Raw genomic sequence first — 21385 nt, 5'->3', positions numbered from 1 at the left:
AATGCCGTCAGCTCAAGTTAAATATCTACAACAACAGATCTTTTAATTTTTACAAGGTTTATTTCAGAGCCGCACAGGGTTACGGCGTTACTTCTATAGCGGCGTAGGTCTGGTTCCAGAAGCTGACCGTGTTGTAGTGAAGCCTCTGCTGCATAGAGTTCATGTTGATGTCTTTGTTAATTTCCAGATACTGGGTGTACGTCGACGTGTAATGGATCCACGGCGTGGGCACAGGAGACTCACCCCGACTAGGGTCCCTGAAAGACAAAACAAAACCGATTCAGTCACAACTAGTTAAATTGATACAACACTTTACCGCATCCCTCAAACAGTTGAATACAAAAGTAAAGACGTCTTACTGCAATTATATAGGGTCCTGGTGAGACTGCACCTGGAGTACTGAGTACAGGCTTTTTAGTCTCCTTACCCAAGGAAGGGTATACTTGCCATAGATTCCTGGGATGGGGGGATTGTCCTCCGAGTAGAGATTGGGTAGACTCTGTTTATATTCTCTCGAGTTTAGAAGAATGAGAGCTGATCTCATTGAAACATAGCAAATTCTTACAGGGCTTGACTAGGTAGATGCAGGGAGGATGTTTCCCCAGGCTGGGGAGTCTAGAATAAGGGGTCAGCCATTTAGGACTGAGATGGGGAAACACTTCTTCACTCAGAGGGTAGTAAATCACTGGAATTCTCTACCCCAGAGGGCTGTGGAGGCTCAGTCTTTGCATATGTTCAAGACCGAGATCGATAGATTTTTGGATATTAAGGGAATCAAGTGGAGTTGAGGTAGATGATCAGATATGATCTCATTGAATGGCGGAGCAGGCTAGAGGGGCTGAATGGCCTGCTCCTTATGTTATGTTCTTGAGTTAGCCCAAAGCATTTGACATATTAAAAAAGCAAAAAACTATAGCTACTGGAAATCTGAAATAAAAAAAATACTCAGGTCAGGCAGCATCTATGGGAGAGAGAAACAGAGATGATGTTTCAGATCGGCGACCTTTTGTCATATTACATTGTGCAGTGGCCATTCTTTGCACAGCAAGATCCCACAACTATTGGTTTTTTTTGGGGGGGGGGGGGGGTTGAGGATGGAGAGCTGGTCAGGACAATACCCTGCTACTCTTGGTTTAAGATGCTACGGCTTTATTTAGAGACCCTCCCAACAGTGCACTGACGTGTTAGAAACATCGGTGCAGGAGTAGGCCATTTGGCCCTTCGAGCCTGCACCACCATTCAATAAGATCATGGCTGATTATGTGCGCAGGTCTCAAAATGCTAACATTCTGACTCAGGCAAAAGTGTGAGCAACTGGGACAAGCAAAGACACAGAAGGAGTTTCTGCTCGGACCGCCCCGGCCTTTTTCTCAGTGACCTGGGGACTGCCCTCGGTGCTGGGAATAGTGTGCGTACTGGACGACCTGCAAAGGGAGGACCAGGAGGGGGCTATTTAGGCCCTCGAGCTTGTTCTACCATTCTATTAGATCATGGGTGATGTGTACCTCAACCCCATTTACCAGCCTTTGATCCATGTGCCTTTGTAGCCTTACCCAACAAAGATTGCTGCGTTTCCCACAATACAAGCGTGACTGCTCTCAAAGTACTTAATTGGCTGTAAAGCGCTTTGAGATGTCCAGTGGTTGTGAAAGGCGCTATAGAAATGCAAGATTTTCTTTTAAGTGTAAATAATGACTGCAATAGGTCACCCATGTGAGCAAAAATCAGTCCAACATGAGAGGAAATGATGAAAAACACCGGGCCCATCTGTTTAAAATTACAGGTGCAGCGCCCCGAATCTGGAACCTCGGGTCCGAGGCCGTTCCAGATTTAGCGTTTTGACGGATTTTGGAATGTCAGAAGGGGGGCCGGGGGGTGCATGTCGATGAGTTGTTCGAGTGTTCGGGTGGGTCTCACCACTGTGGAGTTGTTTGCGCGAGCCCCGCCGAAGAGGACCTGATCGGGCGGGACTCGCTACTGTGGAGGAGTTCCTTGTTGGGCAGCCGAGGTGGGAGGAAGGGGGGCCGGAGAATCGGGCTGGGGCAATGTTGGTTCGCCGGCGGGTGAAGGGGGAGTTCGGATATCGGAACATTTTCTGGCCGACCCCGTCACGGATCGGTCCGGATTCCGGAACATTCTGGATTCCGGATTTTGGAGGTCGAACCTGTACCAGCTGCTCATGCTGATTTAATTCAGCCGTGGCTGAATCAGGTCATGGGTTCAAATCCCACTCTGGACACTTGTGCACACCAATCTAGGCTGACACTCCAGTGCAGTGCTGAGGGAAGTGCTGTTTCGAAGAAGAGCGCGGGAGGTCTCCTCAGTGTCCTGGCCAATATTTATCCCTTAATCAACATCATTAAAAATATCAGATAATCTGGTCATTATCCCATCACTGTGGGAGCTTGCTGTGCGCAAATTGGCTGCCGTGTTTCCTACATTACAACAGTGACTACATTTCAAAAGTACTTCATTGGCACATCCTGAGATCATGAAAGGCACTATAGAAATGCAAATTCTTTTTTATTCTATTTCCTTACCCAGTGTGGGCGAAATTGGTCCAGTAGGCAATCATATATCTCGAGACATCTCTGTCCCTTGGTCGGTATCCGAGCGGAGTGGCAAACGGTTTTCCAAAGACGTATTGGAGGTCATCAGTGTGATCAGCCCCCAGCCATTTGGGATATATGGGAGCCCGGGAGGGGTAAGAAAACAGGTAGCTGAACGTCTGTGCTCCCCTGGGAGAGAAGGAGCAAGGAAAGGAAGGAAAGAAATGACAAGAGGAGGAAATGTAAGCACACAGATCAAAAAAATGGAAGGAAAATATCAAGTTAAAAATTGTTATTAAGCACAGGTTTCAAAAACACATTTGGGCTAAAATTCTGGCCTCACTGTCCGTACGAAGTGTGGACGGACCCAGCGAGGTCTCGCAGAAGCTGGCTTTTGGGGCGTGATGTGTATGCGCCGAAAACCGGCTTTTCCGATCTGTTAAGATTTGTCTTGTCAGATCCTCCCCATTCCCCGGGAGGACATTCACGTGGGTGAGATTGGGCTATTTTCCCAACTCATGCCCAGCAAATGTCCTTCAAACTCTTATGCCTGGTGAAAGCAGGCGCATAGCTTACTTTTACCAGCGTAAGAGTTTTAAAACATAAAAATGTGTTTTTAAATTTAATTTTTATATGTTAAAAACCCTGTCCATTAAGGTAAGTTTAATCTAAACCATGTTAAAACACTTTTCTAAAACATTAATTTTAATTTCAGTTAACTTTAAATATGTGTTTTATTTATTTTTATGTTTGTGTTTATTGTTTTATGGGTTTATTCTCATTGATAATAATGGGAACTTGTAAAAACGGAGTTCCCATTATCAATGAGAATACTGAAGAGTGATTGGTGGTCCAGGCCCATGTGACTCCAGCTTTTTCGCACGTGCGGGGAAGTCCTGTCCCTGTACGCGGCGACTGGAATCGAAGGTGCCTCCGGGAACATCAGGTATTTTCGGGTCGGAGGTGTTCGTCCGAAGGAAGCCTCCGACGGAATTTTAGCCCCAATATTACACAGAATTTATAGCACAGAAGCAGGCCATTCGGCCCTACTGGTCTAAGCTCCACCGGAACCTCCTCCCACCTTACTTCAACTCATCCTATCCTTCTATTCCTTGCTCTCATGTACTTATTTAGCTTCCCCTGGATGAGCAGCAAATCTGGGTTGCAAGTTCTAGCCACTCTCATCCCTGAAGGCGGGTATGGGGAGGTGTCCAGCGACGGCCACACATTCCCAGAGAGAAAAGAGACTTGTACCATGCCAAGGGACTGGGAGCAAAGGCAGCCTGTGCATCCAATTGTGAACGGTACAGGGACACCCAGGCCGGAAAAGAGGAGAGAATAAGCTTGTTTTTAAAAAACAAAAACAAAAAAAATATAGCTGTCAAACAAAATGGTCTAAAATACTTTCATAGTCTTCCAGTGGAAATATGGGGAGATGATATTACACAAGAACATAAGAAATAAGAGCCACGAGGCAGCCATTTGTTCTCTCGAGCCTGCTCCACCATTTAATAAGATCATGGCTGATCTGATCTTGGGCTCAGCTCCACTTCCCTGCCTGCTTCCTATAACCCTTCACTCCCTTATCGTTCAAAAATCTGTCTATCTCCGCCTTAAATATATTCAATGACCCAGCCTCCACAGCTCTCTGGGGCAGAGAATTCCACAGATTTATGACCTGCTGAGAGAAGAAATTCCTCCTCATCTCAATTCTAAATGGGCGACCCCTTAGTCTTAAACTATGCCCCCTAGTTCTAGATTCCTCCAGGAGTGGAAACATCCGGTCAAGCTGCCTCAGAATCTTATCTGTCTCAATAAGATCGCCTCTCATTCTTCTAAACTCCAATAAGCATAGACCCAATCTGCTCAACCTTTCTTTATAAGTCAACCCCTTCATATTGATGTGGAGATGATACTAATTACTCAGTAGCCTGTGTTAATGGACCAGTGTTAGGTAGATATCCTTCCCAGTGGTTGGTTTGGGGGGGGGGGGGGGTCATAGTGGTACAGTCTGATCGTCCCCCCTTCTAGCTAACACCTCACCACTTACTTGGACACACAAGATGTGACCATAGCTGGAAATGTCTGGCCGGTAACTTACTGAGCATGTTGATAATGAAGATCCAATGCCAGTTGTGTGGGGACCAAGAAGAGGACGTCCGTCTCCAGCTCCACTACAGTCCTTTTAATGGTCTCTTGACTTGGATTAGGCGGCCAGTCCTTGGTATAGTACTCATAAGTAACGTTGGTACCTTGTCCTCTGGTGTCTACGGTCAGACCTTGAATGAGGTTATACAGGTCACTCCTGTAGATATCAACATAACATAAGAACATAAGAAATAAGAGCAGGAGTCGGCCATACGGTCCCTCGAGCCTGCTCCACCATTCATTAAGATCATGGCTGATCATCGGCCTCAACTCCAATTTCCCGCCTGATCCCCAAATCCCTCAATTCCCCTAGAATCCAAAAATCTCTCTCAGCCTTGAATATATTCAACGACTCAGCATCCACAGCCCTCTGGGGTAGAGAATTCCAAAGATTCACAACCCTCTGAGTGAAGAAATTCCTCCTCATCTCTGTCTTAAATAGCCAAATCCCTTATCCTGAGACTATGCCCCCTAGTTCTAGACTCTCCAATCAGGTAAAACAACCTCAACATCTATCCTGTCAATCCCCCTCGGAGATACCATCTTTTGGATGAGACATTAAACCGAGGCTCCATCTGCTCTCAGGTGGATGTTAAAGAAACTATGACACTATTTTGAAGAAAAGCAAGCGAGTTATCCCCGGTGTCCTGGGGCCAGTATTTATCCGCCAACCAACATCACAAACAGATTATCTGGTCATTTATCACATTGTTGTTTGTAGGATCTTGCTATGTGCAAATTGGCTGCTGCGTTTCCCACATTACAACAGTGACTACACTTCAAAAAGTACTTCATTGGCTGTAAAGTGTCTGATGGTCTGGAAGACGCTATATAGATACAAGTCTCTTTCTTTTCAAGACTTGTGTGTGATGTGGAGACTCGGGGAAGGGAAAGAAGTGCCTCAAGAAGAGAGTCTCACCCTTGAAAACAACAAATGAAAACAACAAAAAAAAGCAACACACTCAATTAAATAAGCTGTGTCCCTTACGGGTAGGTCTTTCCTAGAAAAGCCTGATTGATTGAATGAACATCCAGGCCAGCAAACAGATGTCCGTCCATATTGTTAACACCAGCGATGTAATCGATACCAGCAGCATTGTGGTACAGCTTCTTTGGCTCATCGGGAATAAAGTCTCCATCGATGACGGGAGCCCATATCAGGTAGAATACAATAGGAGCTACAAGATGAAGAGAGAGGAAGGTGTTAAGTCAGTTCCGCTCTCCCTCTACAGCGCAAAATAATACCGTGAACACATTCTGGTGAAAGATTGCCCCCTCTGTTTCTATCTTGGTTTTGGGCCTATGCCAGACATGCTTGATTGGCACCCCATCCCCCAACATAAACACTCTCTCCCTCCACCACCGGCGCCCCCTGGCTGCAGTGTATACCATCTACAAGATGCACTGCAGCAACTCGCCAAGGCTTCTTCAGCAGCACCTCCCAAACCCGCGACCTCTGCCCCCTAGAAGGACAAGGGCAGCAGGCGCATGGGAACACTACCACCTCCACGTTCCCCTCCAAGTCACACACCATCTTGACTTGGAAATATATCGGCCGTTCCTTCATCGTCACTGGGTCACAATCCTGGAACTCCCTCCCTAACAGCACTGTGGGAGCACCTTCACCACACGGACTGCAGCGGTTCAAGAAGGCGGCTCACCACCACCTTCTCGAGGGGCAATTAGGGAAGGGCAATAAATGCCGGCCTTGCCAGCGACACCCACATCCCAGGAACGAATAATAAAAAAGACCCTTGTTGAGTGCCCATGACCAGAGACCTCCCGATACAATGGGTGTTTATCAATTACTGAGACAGGCTAATGAATTACTTATTGTTCTCAGTCTTGGGAGAAGCAACTTCAATACCCAGCCTATTCCCAGTTTAACCGCTGTTCTATCTGAACTTGGTGAATACATTTTGCTTTCAAGACCCCCAAAATTTAAATGCAACACTTTTCCAAATCCTTTCTGTGGAAATTTGGTCGAATATCCTCGAACAGAACAGGAATATTCACAGCATGCTTTCATGCATCTTACTTTCCAAGTTTATAAGCTTCAAGGGAATGGCTAGTGTGACAGCTTTGGGGTCAGTGATCTTCAGACAGGCCACCATGGCAGCAGAGTCATCTCTTGGGCAGCCAACCTTCTCAGCAAGCTGAAAAATACCAGATCAAGCATTAGTATCTTCAGACATTATGGGTTAAAAATTCAGTTGGAGGGTTCTTAAGGCGCTAATGTCAGGCGGTCAATAAATTTAGCGCCGACAAATGGTTAGCGACGGGAGTCACAAAATTCAGCTGTTATGCCCCGAGAGTGGAGCGGAGCACGAAGAGAAATGTTCCACACCTCTCGGGCACTGGGCCGGGTGAGCAACTGAAGATCCCGAGCTAAAGAGCTGACTTCGCAGCGTCCTAAGAGAGGCCTCCCTGCAAAAAAAAAAGAATCGGAACAAAAACATTCCCTCTGCATTACTCACCCCAAATAAAGTTACATCGCCAAAAATAAAGTATCAGTCACACTGACCTCGTGCAGTCATTCCTTCCCTTCGCACCCCGGGACAGTACTGCACGCCAGCTTTCTCTGGCTACGGGTGCAGCGCAAACCACTTTTTGTATCCGTGCTGATACTGGGGCCACGCTCCTGGGCGATACTCCTCAGCACCACCGGTACCGGCACACTGAACTTAGCACCCCTCGCGAGGTGCTATCCAACTGAATTTCTCCCCCAATGAGTATTCCTCCCATTAGCACATCCTCACTTTTGGCAACCAGTGCCCTCATCAAGTAGGCTCAGGTCAAGCACTCTCCACTTATCCTCCCAGAATATACCTTAGACCCAAACTCAGAACAGCATTCCCTGGGGACGACTGTGATTGTTTTACAGATCCTCCATCAACCATACTGGGGGTAGTGTGAGAGCGCCACTTTGTGCCAAGTTATGGACCTTTCCGTGATGTTGGGAACTTCTGTAATATTGGCATTTCTGAGATATCGGGCACATTCGTGCCAACACCAATCTTTATGGCCAGAGAGAGATTGGTGTTTGCCGTCCCATCAGTGTGGGGTGAGTTTGAATCCAGGCCAGACAGCTGAATGGATTAAGTGTGCCCCCGCCCCCAAACCCCCTCCCCAGTTTTATGTCCGTTTCCTCTTTCTGTAGACCAGAGCCTTGCCAGACACCATCTGCTGCTTGAAAGGCCAAAGGGGCGAGCTGCTCCCCACATGTGCAAGAACAGTCCTGGGGTGACTATACCGTGATGTGCTGCCTCTCATTTTTGAGGTCCTTGGCCTCAAACAAACTCCGTCCCCCCACCCTAGATTGAGAATCACCTTGTAGAAAATCATGGGCTTAAGCTCATGTTGTACCTCACAATAGCATTTTTCACCAATATTAAGTAAACCAGATAGTTGGGCACTGAACACTGGACCAGCCTGATCCAACTCAGCCCAGATCACAAGAACATAAGAAATAGGAGCAGGAGGAGGCCATTCAGGCCTTCGAGCCTGCTCCGCCACTTAATAAGATCATAGCTGATCTTCTACCTCATCTCCACCTTCCCACACTATCCCATATCCCGCAAGTCTACGGGAATCAAGGGATATGGAGATCGGGTGGGAAAGCCATGATCTTATTGAATGGCCCGAGCAAGCCATATTGCCTACTCCTGCTCCTATTTCTTACGTTCTTATGAGGCCCTTGGTATCCAAAAATCTATCGATCTCGGTCTTGAATAGCAATTCTTGTTTATGCAGATGCACTGACCTGCTGTGCCCAGTGCAATGGGTTCCTCTGGACCGCCCAGCTACAAGTAGCTACTCCACTCTGTGAAATCGCTCGCTTTATTAGTCCTTTATTGTATGGGGACAATGTCTGTGAAAGAAAGCAAAGACATTATCAGAAAGACCTAAATAGCTTTGACTTGTAGGATACATTCATTGAATTTTTTTTTAAATTGGGGGAAAGCGGGAGGGCAGGGGGTCAAAGAGAGATTGGAGCTCGTTTTTGCGATCTGTGCTCAGAATCCACATTAAGCATCCCTAACATAGTGCAATGGCTCAGATGAAAAAGGAAAGACTTGCATTTATATAGCGCCTTTCACAACCTCAAGATGTCCGAAAAATGCTTTACAGTCAATGAAGTACTTTTGAAGTGTAGTCACTGTTGTAATGTGAGAAACCCAGCAGCCAAGCTCCCACAAACAGCAATGTGATAAGGGCTCGACAGGGTACATGTAGCTGACGACTGCTGGATGGATCACCGCCTAATCCGATCCATCATCGACATTAACATTGCCCCAAAGCAGAGGGGACAGCAGAAGCAGTGCCGCAAAAAAATTAATGCCGGGGCACTTAAAGACCCAGCTAAGAGAGCCCTAAACAGCCAGCACCTCACAGTTAACCTGGCGTGCCTTGATGACCCCGAGATGCTGAATGCCCACAGCGCTTGGTCTGCCCTCCAGGCCTCTATAACCAGTGCCTGTGAAGAGACACTTGGTCACTCAACCAGAAAACACCAGGACTGGTTTGATGAAAACGATCAGATCCAAGAACTAATAGATCGCAAGCGCAGAGCATTTTTGAGCCTCAAGCAACAATCAACCTTCTCCCTGTGGCCGAGGAGCTCATCCCGGAGTCACAGTGTGAATTTCATCCCCATGGGGAACAACGGACATGATCTTTGCGGCGTATTCGTTTTAATCTAAGGATAAGGGGTAAGCCATTTAGGACCGAGATGAGGAGAAACTTCTTCACCCAGAGAGTGGTGAACCTGTGGAATTCTCTACCACAGAAAGTAGTTGAGGCCAATTCACTAAATATATTCAAAAGGGAGTTAGATGAAGTTCTTACTACTAGGGGGATCAAGGGGTATGGCGAGAAAGCAGGAATGGGGTACTGAAGTTGAATGTTCAGCCATGAACTCATTGAATGGCGGTGCAGGCTCAAAGGGCCAAATGGCCTACTCCTGCACCTATTTTCTATGTTTCTATGTAACAGCTGCAGAAAAAATGTAGGGAGCAGCTCCAGCCCTTATACATGGCCTTTTTCGATCTTACAAAGGCCTTTGACACTGTCGACCGTGAGGGTCTATGGAGCACCCTCCTCCGTTTTGGGTGCCCCCAAAAGTTTGTTAACATCCTTCGCCTGCTCCACAACAACATGCAGGCCGTGATCCTTACCAACGGATCCATCACAGACCCATTCCACGTCCGGACCGGGGTCAAACAGGGCTGCGTCATCGCCCCAACCCTCTTCCCAATCTTCCTCGCCACCATGCTCCACCTCACAGTCAACAAGCTCCCCGCTGGAGTGGAACTAAACTACAGAACCAACGGGAAGCTGTTTAACCTACGCCACCTCCAGGCCAGGTCCAAGATCACCCCAACCTCTGTCGTTGAGCTTCAGTACATGGACGACGCCCACATTGAGGCTGAACTCCAGGATATAGTCGATGCATTCACCGAGGAATATAAAAACATGGGCCTTACGCTTAACATCCGTAAGACAAAGGTCCTCCACCAGCCTGTCCTCGCCGCTCAGCACTGTCCCCCAGTCATCAAGATCCACGGCGCGGCCCTGGACAACGTGGACCATTTCCCATACCTCGGGAGCCTCTTGTCAACAAAGGCAGAAATTGCGGAGATTCAACATCGCCTCCAGTGCAGCCTTCGGCCGTCTGAGGAAAAGTGTTCGAAGACCAGGCCTTCAACTCTACCACCAAGCTCATGGTCTACAGGGCTGTAGTAATACCCGCCCTCCTGTATAGATCAGAGGCATGGACGATGTACAGAAGACACATCAAGTCGCTGGAGATATATCACCAACGATGTCTCTGCAAGATCCTGCAAATCCCCTGGGAGGACAGGCACACCAATATCAGTGTCCTCGACCAGGCCAACATCCCCAGCATTGAAGCACTAGCCACATTCGATCAGCTTCGCTGGGCAGGCCACATAGTTCGCATGCCAGACACAAGGCTCCCTAAGCAATTGTTCTATGCGGAACTCCTTCATGGCAAATTAGCCAAAGGTGGGCAGCGGAAACATTACAAGGACACCCTCAAAGCCTCCCTGGTGAAGGGCGACATCACCACTGACACCTGGGAGTCCCTGGCCAAAGACCGCCCTAGGTGGAGAAAGTACATCCAGGAGGGCGTTGAGCTCTTCGAATCTCAACGCTACGAGTGTGAAGAGGTCAGGCGCAGACAACGGAAGGAGCGTGTGGTAAATCAGTGCCACCCCTCCCTTCCCCCGACGAATATCTGTCCCACCTGTGACAGGGTCTATGGCTCTCGTGTTGGATTGTTCAGCCACCAGAGAACTCACTTGAGGAGTGGAAGCAAGTCTTCCTCGATTCCGAGGGACTGCCTATGCCGTGAGAAACCCAGCAGCCAAACTCCCACAAACAGCAAGGTGATAAGGGCTTGACAGGGTAGATGCAGGGAGGATGTTTCCCCCCGGGCTGGGGAGTCTAGAACCAGGGGTCACAGTCTCAGAATAAGGGGTCAGCCATTTAGGACTGAGATGAGGAGAAACAACTTCTCTCAGAAGGTGGTGAATCTTTGGAATTCTCTACTCCAGGGGGCTGTGGAGGCTCAGTCTTTGAGTATATTCAAGACCGAGATTGATAGATTGTTGGATATTAAGGGAATCACGAGATATGGGGACAGTGCAGGAAAGTGGAGTTGAGGTAGAAGATCAGCCGTGATCTCATTGAATGGCGGAGCAGGCTCGAGGGGGCAAATGGCCTACTCCTGCTCCTAATTCTTATATTCTTATGACCAGATAATCTATTTTATAGTGATGTGGACGGAGGGATAAATATTGATCCCAGGACACCGGGGATAACTCCCCTGCTCTTCTTCGAAATAATGCCATGGGAAGTTTTACATCCACCCGAGAGCAAACGGGGCCTCGGTATCTGAAAGACGGCACCTCAGACAGTGCAGCACTCCCTCAGCACTGCGATGGGACTGTCAGTCTAGAGGCACTGTGGGAGCACCTTCAACACACGGACTGCAATGGTTCAAGGTGGCTCACAACCACCTTCGAGGGTGGGCAGTAAATGCTGGCTTTGCCAGCGACGCCCACATCCTGTGAACGAGTAAAAGAAAAGTTGTCCTCTAATACCTTGCTGAGTTAGCCATTCATTTTGAACCTTAGCAGAGATCCTGGCTTTTCGACTGTGCAAACCATCACAGGCAAGCTTGATCCCGTCACCACTTTGTGTGGGGATAAAGATGAGGAATAGCAACCCTGGCCAATATCACTTCGCCTCTCTCGCCCAGGGTCACTGAGGCTAACAGTAACAGCCTCACTGCTGCTGCACCTCAGACCAGCTAACCCACACCAGATCGCAACGGAATTTCCAATCCACAACACCCATCAAAGTCATATCGGCCTCAAGTTACCTGAATGGAGACACTGGCAGCTCCTGCTGACTCTCCAAAGAGGGTGATTCTATTTGGGTCCCCACCAAACGCAGCAATATTTCTCTTCACCCAACTAATGGCCATGTGCTGGTCCCACATTCCTTGGTTACCTGTTTATCAACAACAAACAACACTGAGAAACAACATGGCACGCAGCAAGATTGCAGTATGACACAGCGAGCACAGTGCAGCATGTCACAGCACGGCACGGCACAGGGAGCATGGCACAGTGTGGCACAAGGAGCACAGTGCGTCATAGTGTGCACAGTATGGCACAGGGAGCACGGCACAGTGTGACACAGTATGGCACAGGGAGCACAGTACAGTGCGTCATGGAGAGCACAGCACGGCACCGGGTGTATTACCTTTATTCAAGAAGGGAGAAGGATAAACCGGCCAACTATAGACCACTTAGTCAAATGTCAGTTGTGCGGAAATTTTAGAATCTATAATTTACAATAAGATCAATGAGCATTTAGAAATGCATGGGTTAACCCATTAGCACAGATTTGTAAAAGGCAAGTTTTGTTTGAAAAAGAGTTTTTTGAAGAGGTGTTAAAGGGAATGTGGGGAATATGGATAATCAGAAAGCATTCAACAAGGTGACCCACAAGAGTCTTATGAGAAAAATTCAGCCTAGATGAAATCACCGGAGTAGCCCATGAGTTACTGACTCTGAGGTGAGTGTGGCAAACAGAGAAAATAGGTGAAGGAGTAGGCCATTCGGCCCTTCTAGCCTGCACCACCATTCAATGAGTTCATGGCTGAACATGCAACTTCAGTACCCCATTCCTGCTTTCTCACCATACCCCTTGATCCCCCTAGTAGTAAGGACTACATCTAACTCCTTTTTGAATATATTTAGTGAATTGGCCTCAACAACTTTCTGTGGCAGAGAATTCCACAGGTTCACCACTCTCTGGGTGAAGAAGTTTCTCCTCATCTCGGTCCTAAATGGCTTACCCTTTATCCTTAGACTGTGACCCCTGGTTCTGGACTTCCCCAACATTGGGAACATTCTTCCTGCATCTAACCTGTCTAAACCCGTCAGAATTTTAAACGTTTCTATGAGATCCCCTCTCATTCTTCTGAACTCCAGTGAATACAAGCCCAGTTGATCCAGTCTTTCTTGATATGTTAGTCCCGCCACCCCGGGAATCAGTCTGGTGAACCTTCGCTGCACTCCCTCAATAGCAAGAATGTCCTTCCTCAAGTTAGGAGACCAAAACTGTACACAATACTCCAGGTGTGGCCTCACCAAGGCCCTGTACAACTGTAGTAACACCTCTCTGCCCCTGTACTGAAATCCCCTCGCTATGAAGGCCAACATGCCATTTGCTTTCTTAACCGCCTGCTGTACCTGCATGCCAACCTTCAATGACTGATGTACCATGACACCCAGGTCTCGTTGCATCTCCCCTTTTCCTAATCTGTCATCATTCAGATAATAGTCTGTTTCTCTGTTTTTAACCACCAAAGTGGATAACCTCACATTTATCCACATTATACTTCATATGCCATGCATTTGCCCACTCACCTAACCTATCCAAGTCACTCTGCAGCCTCATAGCATCCTCCTCGCAGCTCATACTGCCACCCAACTTAGTGTCAGCCGCAAATTTGGAGATACTACATTTAATCCCCTCGTCCAAATCATTAATGTACAGTGTAAACAGCTGGGGCCCCATCACAGAACCTTGCGGTACCCCACTAGTCACTGCCTGCCATTCTGAAAAGTACCCATTTACTCCTACTCTTTGCTTCCTGTCTGCCAACCAGTTCTCAATCCACGTCAGCACACTATCCCCAATCCCATGTGCTTTAACTTTGCACATTAATCTCTTGTGTGGGACCTTGTCGAAAGCCTTCTGAAAGTCCAAATACACCACATCAACTGGTTCTCCCTTGTCCACTCCACTGGAAACATCCTCAAAAAATTCCAGAAGATTTGTCAAGCATGATTTCCCTTTCACAAATCCATGCTGACTTGGACCTATCATGTCACCTCTTTCCAAATGCGTTGCTATGACATCCAGGACATTCTGAAAAGGGAGGGTGAACAGCCAGTTGTCGTGGTGCACATTGGTACCAACGATATAGGTAAAAAAAGGGATGAGGTCCTACGAGACGAATTTAAGGAGCTAGGAGCTAAATTAAAATGTAGGACCTCAAAAGTAGTAATCTTGGGATTGCTACCAGTGCCACGAGCTAGTCAGAGTAGGAATCGCAGGATAGCTCAGATGAATACGTGGCTTGAGCAGTGGTGCAGCAGGGAGGGATTCAAATTCCTGGGGCATTGGAACCGGTTCTGGGGGAGCTAGGACCAGTACAAACCGGACGGTCTGCACCTGGGCAGGACCGGAACCAATGTCCTAGGGGGAGTGTTTGCTTGTGCTGTTGGGGAGGAGTTAAACTAATATGGCAGGGGGATGGGAACCAATGCAGGGAGACAGAGGGAAACAAAATGGAGACAAAAGCAAAAGACAGAAAGGAGATGAGTAAAAGTGGAGGGCAGAGAAACCCAAGGCAAAAAACAAAAAGGGCCACTGTACAGCAAAATTCTAAAGGGTCAAAGTGTAATAAAAAGGCAAGCATGAAAGCTCGGTGCTTCAATGCGAGGAGTATTCGGAACCCAGGAGAGGGTCTGAGCTAGTTAGAGTGAGTGGGAGCGCAGATGAACAGGACCCCAAGAAAGAATGCAAAAGGCAGGAGGCAACAGAGCAGAGTAGCACTGGGGTAAGTGTAAACCACAAGGTGATAGGAAGGGACAATATGTATGAATATAAAGGGGGTGCAAGAGGGGTCAAAACTAAAAATCATGGTTTAAAAACTAGTATTAAAACACTACCTAAACGCACGCAGCATTTGAAATAAAGTAAATGAGTTGACGGCACAAATCATTACAAATGGGTATGATTTGTTGTTGCCAATTTAAGTGTATCTAAGGGTTAAGTCATGGCAGGAGAGCTCGGTCACGTGATATGCTCCTCCTGTACCATGTGGGAACTCAGGGACACTTCCGGTGTCCCTGACGACTAAGTGTGTGGGAAGTGTGTCCGCCTCCAGCTCCTGACGGTCCGCGTTGCGGAATTGGAGCTGAGGGTGGATTCACTCTGGAGCATCCACGATGCTGAGAATGACGTGAGTAGCACGTGTAGCGAGCTGGTCTTACCACAGGTGAAGGGTCCACAGCCAGCTAGGGAATGGAAGACCAGCAGGAAGAGCAGTGCAAGGAAGGTAGTGCAGGGGTCCCCTGCAGTCATTCCCCTGCAAAACAGATACACCGTTTTGAGTACTGTTGAGGGGGTGACTCATCAGGGGAGGGCAGCAGCAGCCAAGTTCATGGCACCGTGGCTGGCTCTGCTGCACAGGAGGGCAGGAAAAAGAGTGGGAGAGCGATAGTGATAGGGGATTCAATTGTAAGCGGAATAGATAGGCGTTTCTGCGGCCGCAACCGAGACTCCAGGATGGTATGTTGCCTCCCTGGTGCAAGGGTCAAGGATGTCTCGGAGTGGGTGCAGGACATTCTGAAAAGGGAGGGTGAACAGCCAGTTGTCGTGGTGCACATTGGTACCAACGATATAGGTAAAAAAAAGGGATGAGATCCTACGAGACGAATTTAAGGAGCTAGGAGCTAAATTAAAACGTAGGACCTCAAAAGTAGTAATCTCAGGATTGCTACCAGTGTCACGTGCTAGTCAGAGTAGGAATCGCAGGATAGCTCAGATGAATACGTGGCTTGAGCAGTGGTGCAGCAGGGAGGATTCAAATTCCTGGGGCATTGGAACCGGAGAGAGGCGGGAGTCGAGAGAGGCAGCGGCCTATAAAAGGCTCAGCAGTCCGGGGAGCGTCGAGAGAGGCGGGAGTCGAGAGAGACAGCGGCCTATAAAAGGCTCAGCAGTCCGGGGAGCGTCGAGAGAGGCGGGAGTCGAGAGAGGCAGCGGCCTATAAAAGGCTCAGCAGTCCGTGGAGAGTCGAGAGAGGCGGGAGTCGAGAGAGGCAGCGGCCGCGGCCTATAAAAGGCTCAGCAGTCCGGGGAGAGTTGAGAGAGGCGGGAGTCGAGAGAGGCAGCGGCCTATAAAAGGCTCAGCAGTCCGGGGAGCGTCCAGAGAGGCGGGAGTCGAGAGAGGCAGCGGCCTATAAAAGGCTCAGCAGTCCGGGGAGAGGCGGGAGTCGAGAGAGGCAGCGGCCTATAAAAGGCTCAGCAGTCCGGGGAGCGTCGAGAGAGGCGGGAGTCGAGAGAGGCAGCGGCCTATAAAAGGCTCAGCAGTCCGGGGAGCGTCGAGAGAGGCGGGAGTCGAGAGAGGCAGCGGCCGCGGCCTATAAAAGGCTCAGCAGTCCGGGGAGAGTTGAGAGAGGCGGGAGTCGAGAGAGGCAGCGGCCTATAAAAGGCTCAGCAGTCCGGGGAGCGTCCAGAGAGGCGGGAGTCGAGAGAGGCAGCGGCCTATAAAAGGCTCAGCAGTCCGGGGAGAGGCGGGAGTCGAGAGAGGCAGCGGCCTATAAAAGGCTCAGCAGTCCGGGGAGCGTCGAGAGAGGCGGGAGTCGAGAGAGGCAGCGGCCTATAAAAGGCTCAGCAGTCCGGGGACCGGTGCTGCTCCAGCTGAGAGAAGTCAAAAAAGAAGTAGAAAGAAAACAAAAGGTGACGTCACAGCCAACGTGGTAAGTGATTGGCTGCTGATTGGTGAGTAGTTTTTCTTTTTCTTTATTAGTCAGTAACTTTTAACATTGTTGTCGGCAATTTAAGTGTATCTAAGGGTTAAGTCATGGCAGGACAGCTCGGTCATGTGATATGCTCCTCCTGTACCATGTGGGAACACGGGGACAACACCAGTGTCCCTGACGACTACATGTGCGGGAAGTGTGTCCACCTCCGGCTACTGACGGTCCGCGTTGCGGAGTTGGAGCTGAAGGTGGATTCACTCTGGAGCATCCACGATGCTGAGAATGACGTGAGTATCACGTGTAGCGAGTTGGTCTTACCGCAGGAGAAGGGTCCACAGCCAGCGAGGGAATGGAAGACCAGCAGGAAGAGTAGTGCAAGGAAGGTAGTGCAGGGGTCCCCTGTGGTCATCCCACTGCAAAACAGATACACTGCTTTGAGTGCTGTTGAGGGGGATGACTCATCAGGAGTGGGCAGCAGCAGCCAAGTTCATGGCACCGTGGCTGGCTCTGTTGCACAGGAGGGCAGGAAAAAGAGTGGGAGAGCGATAGTGATAGGGGATTCAATTGTAAGGGGAATAGATAGGCGTTTCTGCGGCCGCAACCGAGACTCCAGGATGGTATGTTGCCTCCCTGGTGCAAGGGTCAACGATGTCTCGGAGCGGGTGCAGGACATTCTAAAAAGGGAGGGAGAACAGCCAGTTGTCGTGGTGCACGTTGGTACCAATGACATAGGTAAAAAAAAGGGATGAGTTCCTACGAAATGAATTTAAGGAGCTAGGAGCTAAATTAAAAAGTAGGACCTCAAAAGTAGTAATCTCGGGATTGCTACCAGTGCCACGTGCTAGTCAGAGTAGGAATCGCAGGATAGCTCAGATGAATACGTGGCTTGAGCAATGGTGCAGCAGGGAGGGATTCAAATTCCTGGGGCATTGGAACCGGTTCTGGGGGAGGTGGGACCAGTACAATCCGGACGGTCTGCACCTGGGCAGAATCGGAACCAATGTCCTCGGGGGAGTGTTTGCTAGTGCTGTTGGGGAGGAGTTAAACTAATATAGCAGGGGGATGGGAACCAATGCAGGGAGATAGAGGGAAACAAAAAGGAGGCAAAAACAAAAGACAGAAAGGAGATGAGGAAAAGTGGAGGGCAGAGAAACCCAAGGCAAAGAACAAAAAGGGCCATTGTACAGCAAAATTCTAAAAGGACAGAGGGTGTTAAAAAAACAAGCCTAAAGGCTTTGTGTCTTAATGCAAGGAGTATCCGCAATAAGGTGGATGAATTAACTGTGCAAATAGATGTTAACAAATATGATGTGATTGGGATTACGGAGACGTGGCTCCAGGATGAGCAGGGCTGGGAACTCAACATCCAGGGGTATTCAACATTCAGGAAGGATAGAATAAAAGGAAAAGGAGGTGAGGTAGCATTGCTGGTTAAGGAGGAGATTAAGGCAATAGTTAGGAAAGACATTAGCTTGGATGATGTGGAATCTATATGGGTAGAGCTGCAGAACACCAAAGGGCAAAAAACGTTAGTGGGAGTTGTGTACAGACCTCCAAACAGTAGTAGTGATGTTGGGGAGGGCATCAAAGAGGAAATTAGGGGTGCGTGCAATAAAGGTGCAGCAGTTATAATGGGTGACTTTAATATGCACATAGATTGGGCTAACCAAACTGGAAGCAATACGGTGGAGGAGGATTTTCTGGAGTGCATAAGGGATGGTTTTTTAGACCAATATGTCGAGGAACCAACTAGGGGGGAGGCCATCTTACACTGGGTGTTATGTAATGAGAAAGGATTAATTAGCAATCTCGTTGTGCGAGGCCCCTTGGGGAAGAGTGACCATAATATGGTGGAATTCTGCATTAGGATGGAGAATGAAACAGTTAATTCAGAGACCATGGTCCAGAACTTAAAGAAGGCTAACTTTGAAGGTATGAGGCATGAATTGGCTGAGATGGATTGGCGAATGATACTTAAGGGGTTGACTGTGGATGGGCAATGGCAGACATTTAGAGACCGCATGGATGAACTACAACAATTGTACATTCCTGTCTGGCATAGAAATAAAAAAGGGAAGGTGGCTCAACCGTGGCTATCAAGGGAAATCAGGGATAGTATTAAAGCCAAGGAAGTGGCATACAAATTGGCCAGAAATAGCAGCGAACCTGGGGACTGGGAGAAATTTAGAACTCAGCAGAGGAGGACAAAGGGTTTGATTAGGGCAGGGAAAATGGAGTATGAGAAGAAGCTTGCAGGGAACTTTAAGACGGATTGCAAAAGTTTCTATAGATATGTAAAGAGAAAAAGGTTAGTAAAGACAAACGTAGGTCCCCTGCAGTCAGAATCAGGGGAAGTCATAACGGGGAACAAAGAAATGGCGGACCAATTGAACAAGTACTTTGGTTCGGTATTCACGAAGGAGGACACGAACAACCTTCCGGTTATAAAAGGGGTCGGGGGGTCTAGTAAGGAGGAGGAACTGAGGGAAATCCTTATTAGCCGGGAAATTGTGTTGGGGAAATTGATGGGATTGAAGGCCGATAAATCCCCAGGGCCTGATGGACTGCATCCCAGAGTACTTAAGGAGGTGGCCTTGGAAATAGTGGATGCGTTGACAGTCATTTTCCAACATTCCATTGACTCTGGATCAGTTCCTATGGAGTGGAGGGTAGCCAATGTAACCCCACTTTTTAAAAAAGGAGGGAGAGAGAAAACAGGGAATTATAGACCGGTCAGCCTGACATCGGTAGTGGGTAAAATGATGGAATCAATTATTAAGGATGTCATAGCAGTGCATTTGGAAAGAGGTGACATGATAGGTCCAAGTCAGCATGGATTTGTGAAAGGGAAATCATGCTTGACAAATCTTCTGGAATTTTTTGAGGATGTTTCCAGTAGAGTGGATAAGGGAGAACCAGTTGATGTGGTATATTTGGACTTTCAGAAGGCGTTCGACAAGGTCCCACACAAGAGATTGATGTGCAAAGTTAGAGCACATGGGATTGGGGGTAGTGTACTGACATGGATTGAGAACTGGTTGTCAGACAGGAAGCAAAGAGTAGGAGTAAATGGGTACTTTTCAGAATGGCAGGCAGTGACTAGTGGGGTACCGCAAGGTTCTGTGCTGGGGCCCCAGCTGTTTACACTGTACATTAATGATTTAGACGAGGGGATTAAATGTAGTATCTCCAAATTTGCGGATGACACTAAGTTGGGTGGCAGTGTGAGCTGCGAGGAGGATGCTGTGAGGCTGCAGAGCGACTTGGATAGGTTAGGTGAGTGGGCAAATGCATGGCAGATGAAGTATAATGTGGATAAATGTGAGGTTATCCACTTTGGTGGTAAAAACAGAGAGACAGACTATTATCTGAATGGTGACAGATTAGGAAAAGGGGAGGTGCAAAGAGACCTGGGTGTCATGGTACATCAGTCATTGAAGGTTGGCATGCAGGTGCAGCAGGCGGTTAAGAAAGCAAATGGCATGTTGGCCTTCATAGCAAGGGGATTTGAGTACAGGGGCAGGGAGGTGTTGCTACAGTTGTACAGGGCATTGGTGAGGCCACACCTGGAGTATTGTGTACAGTTTTGGTCTCCTAACCTGAGGAAGGACATTCTTGCTATTGAGGGAGTGCAGCGAAGGTTCACCAGACTGATTCCCGGGATGGCGGGACTGACCTATCAAGAAAGACTGGATCAACTGGGCTTGTATTCACTGGAGTTCAGAAGAATGAGAGGGGACCTCATAGAAACATATAAAATTCTGACGGGGTTAGACAGGTTAGATGCAGGAAGAATGTTCCCAATGTTGGGGAAGTCCAGAACCAGGGGTCACAGTCTAAGGATAAGGGGTAAGCCATTTAGGACCGAGATGCGGAGGAACTTCTTCACCCAGAGAGTGGTGAACCTGTGGAATTCTCTACCACAGAAAGTTGTTGAGGCCAATTCACTAAATATATTCAAAAAGGAGTTAGATGAGGTCCTTACTGCTAGGGGGATCAAGGGGTATGGCGAGAAAGCAGGAATGGGGTACTGAAGTTGAATGTTCAGCCATGAACTCATTGAATGGCGGTGCAGGCTAGAAGGGCCGAATGGCCTACTCCTGCACCTATTTTCTATGTTTCTATGTTCTGGGGGAGGTGGGACCAGTACAAACCGGACGGTCTGCACCTGGGCAGGACCGGAACCAATGTCCTAGGGGGAGTGTTTGCTAGTGCTGTTGGGGAGGAGTTAAACTAATATGGCAGGGGGATGGGAACCAATGCAGGGAGACAGAGGGAAACAAAATGGAGACAGAAGCAAAAGACAGAAAGGAGATGAGTAAAAGTGGAGGGCAGAGAAACCCAAGGCAAAAAACAAAAAGGGCCACTGAATATAAAGGGGCTGCAGGAGGGGTCAAAACTAAAAATCATGGTTTAAAAACTAGTATTAAAACACTCGACCTAAACGCACGCAGCATTCGAAATAAAGTAAATGAGTTGACGGCACAAATCATTACAAATGGATATGATTTGGTGGCTATTACTGAAACGTGGTTGCAGGGTGGCCAAGACTGGGAATTAAACATACAGGGGTATCTGACAATTCGGAAGGATAGAC

General features: G+C 48.3%; 1 protein-coding gene across 1 annotated transcript in view; it reads right to left on the bottom strand.

Annotated features, from left to right (window-relative positions):
- Window positions 1-40: 40 nt before the first annotated feature.
- Window positions 41-21385, bottom strand: part of cel.2 (carboxyl ester lipase, tandem duplicate 2) — a 38467-nt gene continuing 17122 nt past the window's right edge. Inside the window, exons 5-11 of the mRNA XM_070863673.1 lie at window positions 12106-12236; window positions 8461-8568; window positions 6736-6853; window positions 5686-5875; window positions 4651-4854; window positions 2541-2738; window positions 41-257 (exon numbers count right to left, since the gene is read on the bottom strand). Coding sequence (XP_070719774.1) covers window positions 80-257; window positions 2541-2738; window positions 4651-4854; window positions 5686-5875; window positions 6736-6853; window positions 8461-8568; window positions 12106-12236 — 1127 coding nt within the window. The 3' untranslated portion in view covers window positions 41-79. The remainder of the gene's footprint in view (window positions 258-2540; window positions 2739-4650; window positions 4855-5685; window positions 5876-6735; window positions 6854-8460; window positions 8569-12105; window positions 12237-21385) is intronic.

Source organism: Pristiophorus japonicus, chromosome 20, assembly GCF_044704955.1.
Source record: "Pristiophorus japonicus isolate sPriJap1 chromosome 20, sPriJap1.hap1, whole genome shotgun sequence".
NCBI classification, from domain to species: Eukaryota; Metazoa; Chordata; class Chondrichthyes; family Pristiophoridae; genus Pristiophorus; species Pristiophorus japonicus.
This window is presented reverse-complemented; position numbering and strand designations above follow the sequence as displayed.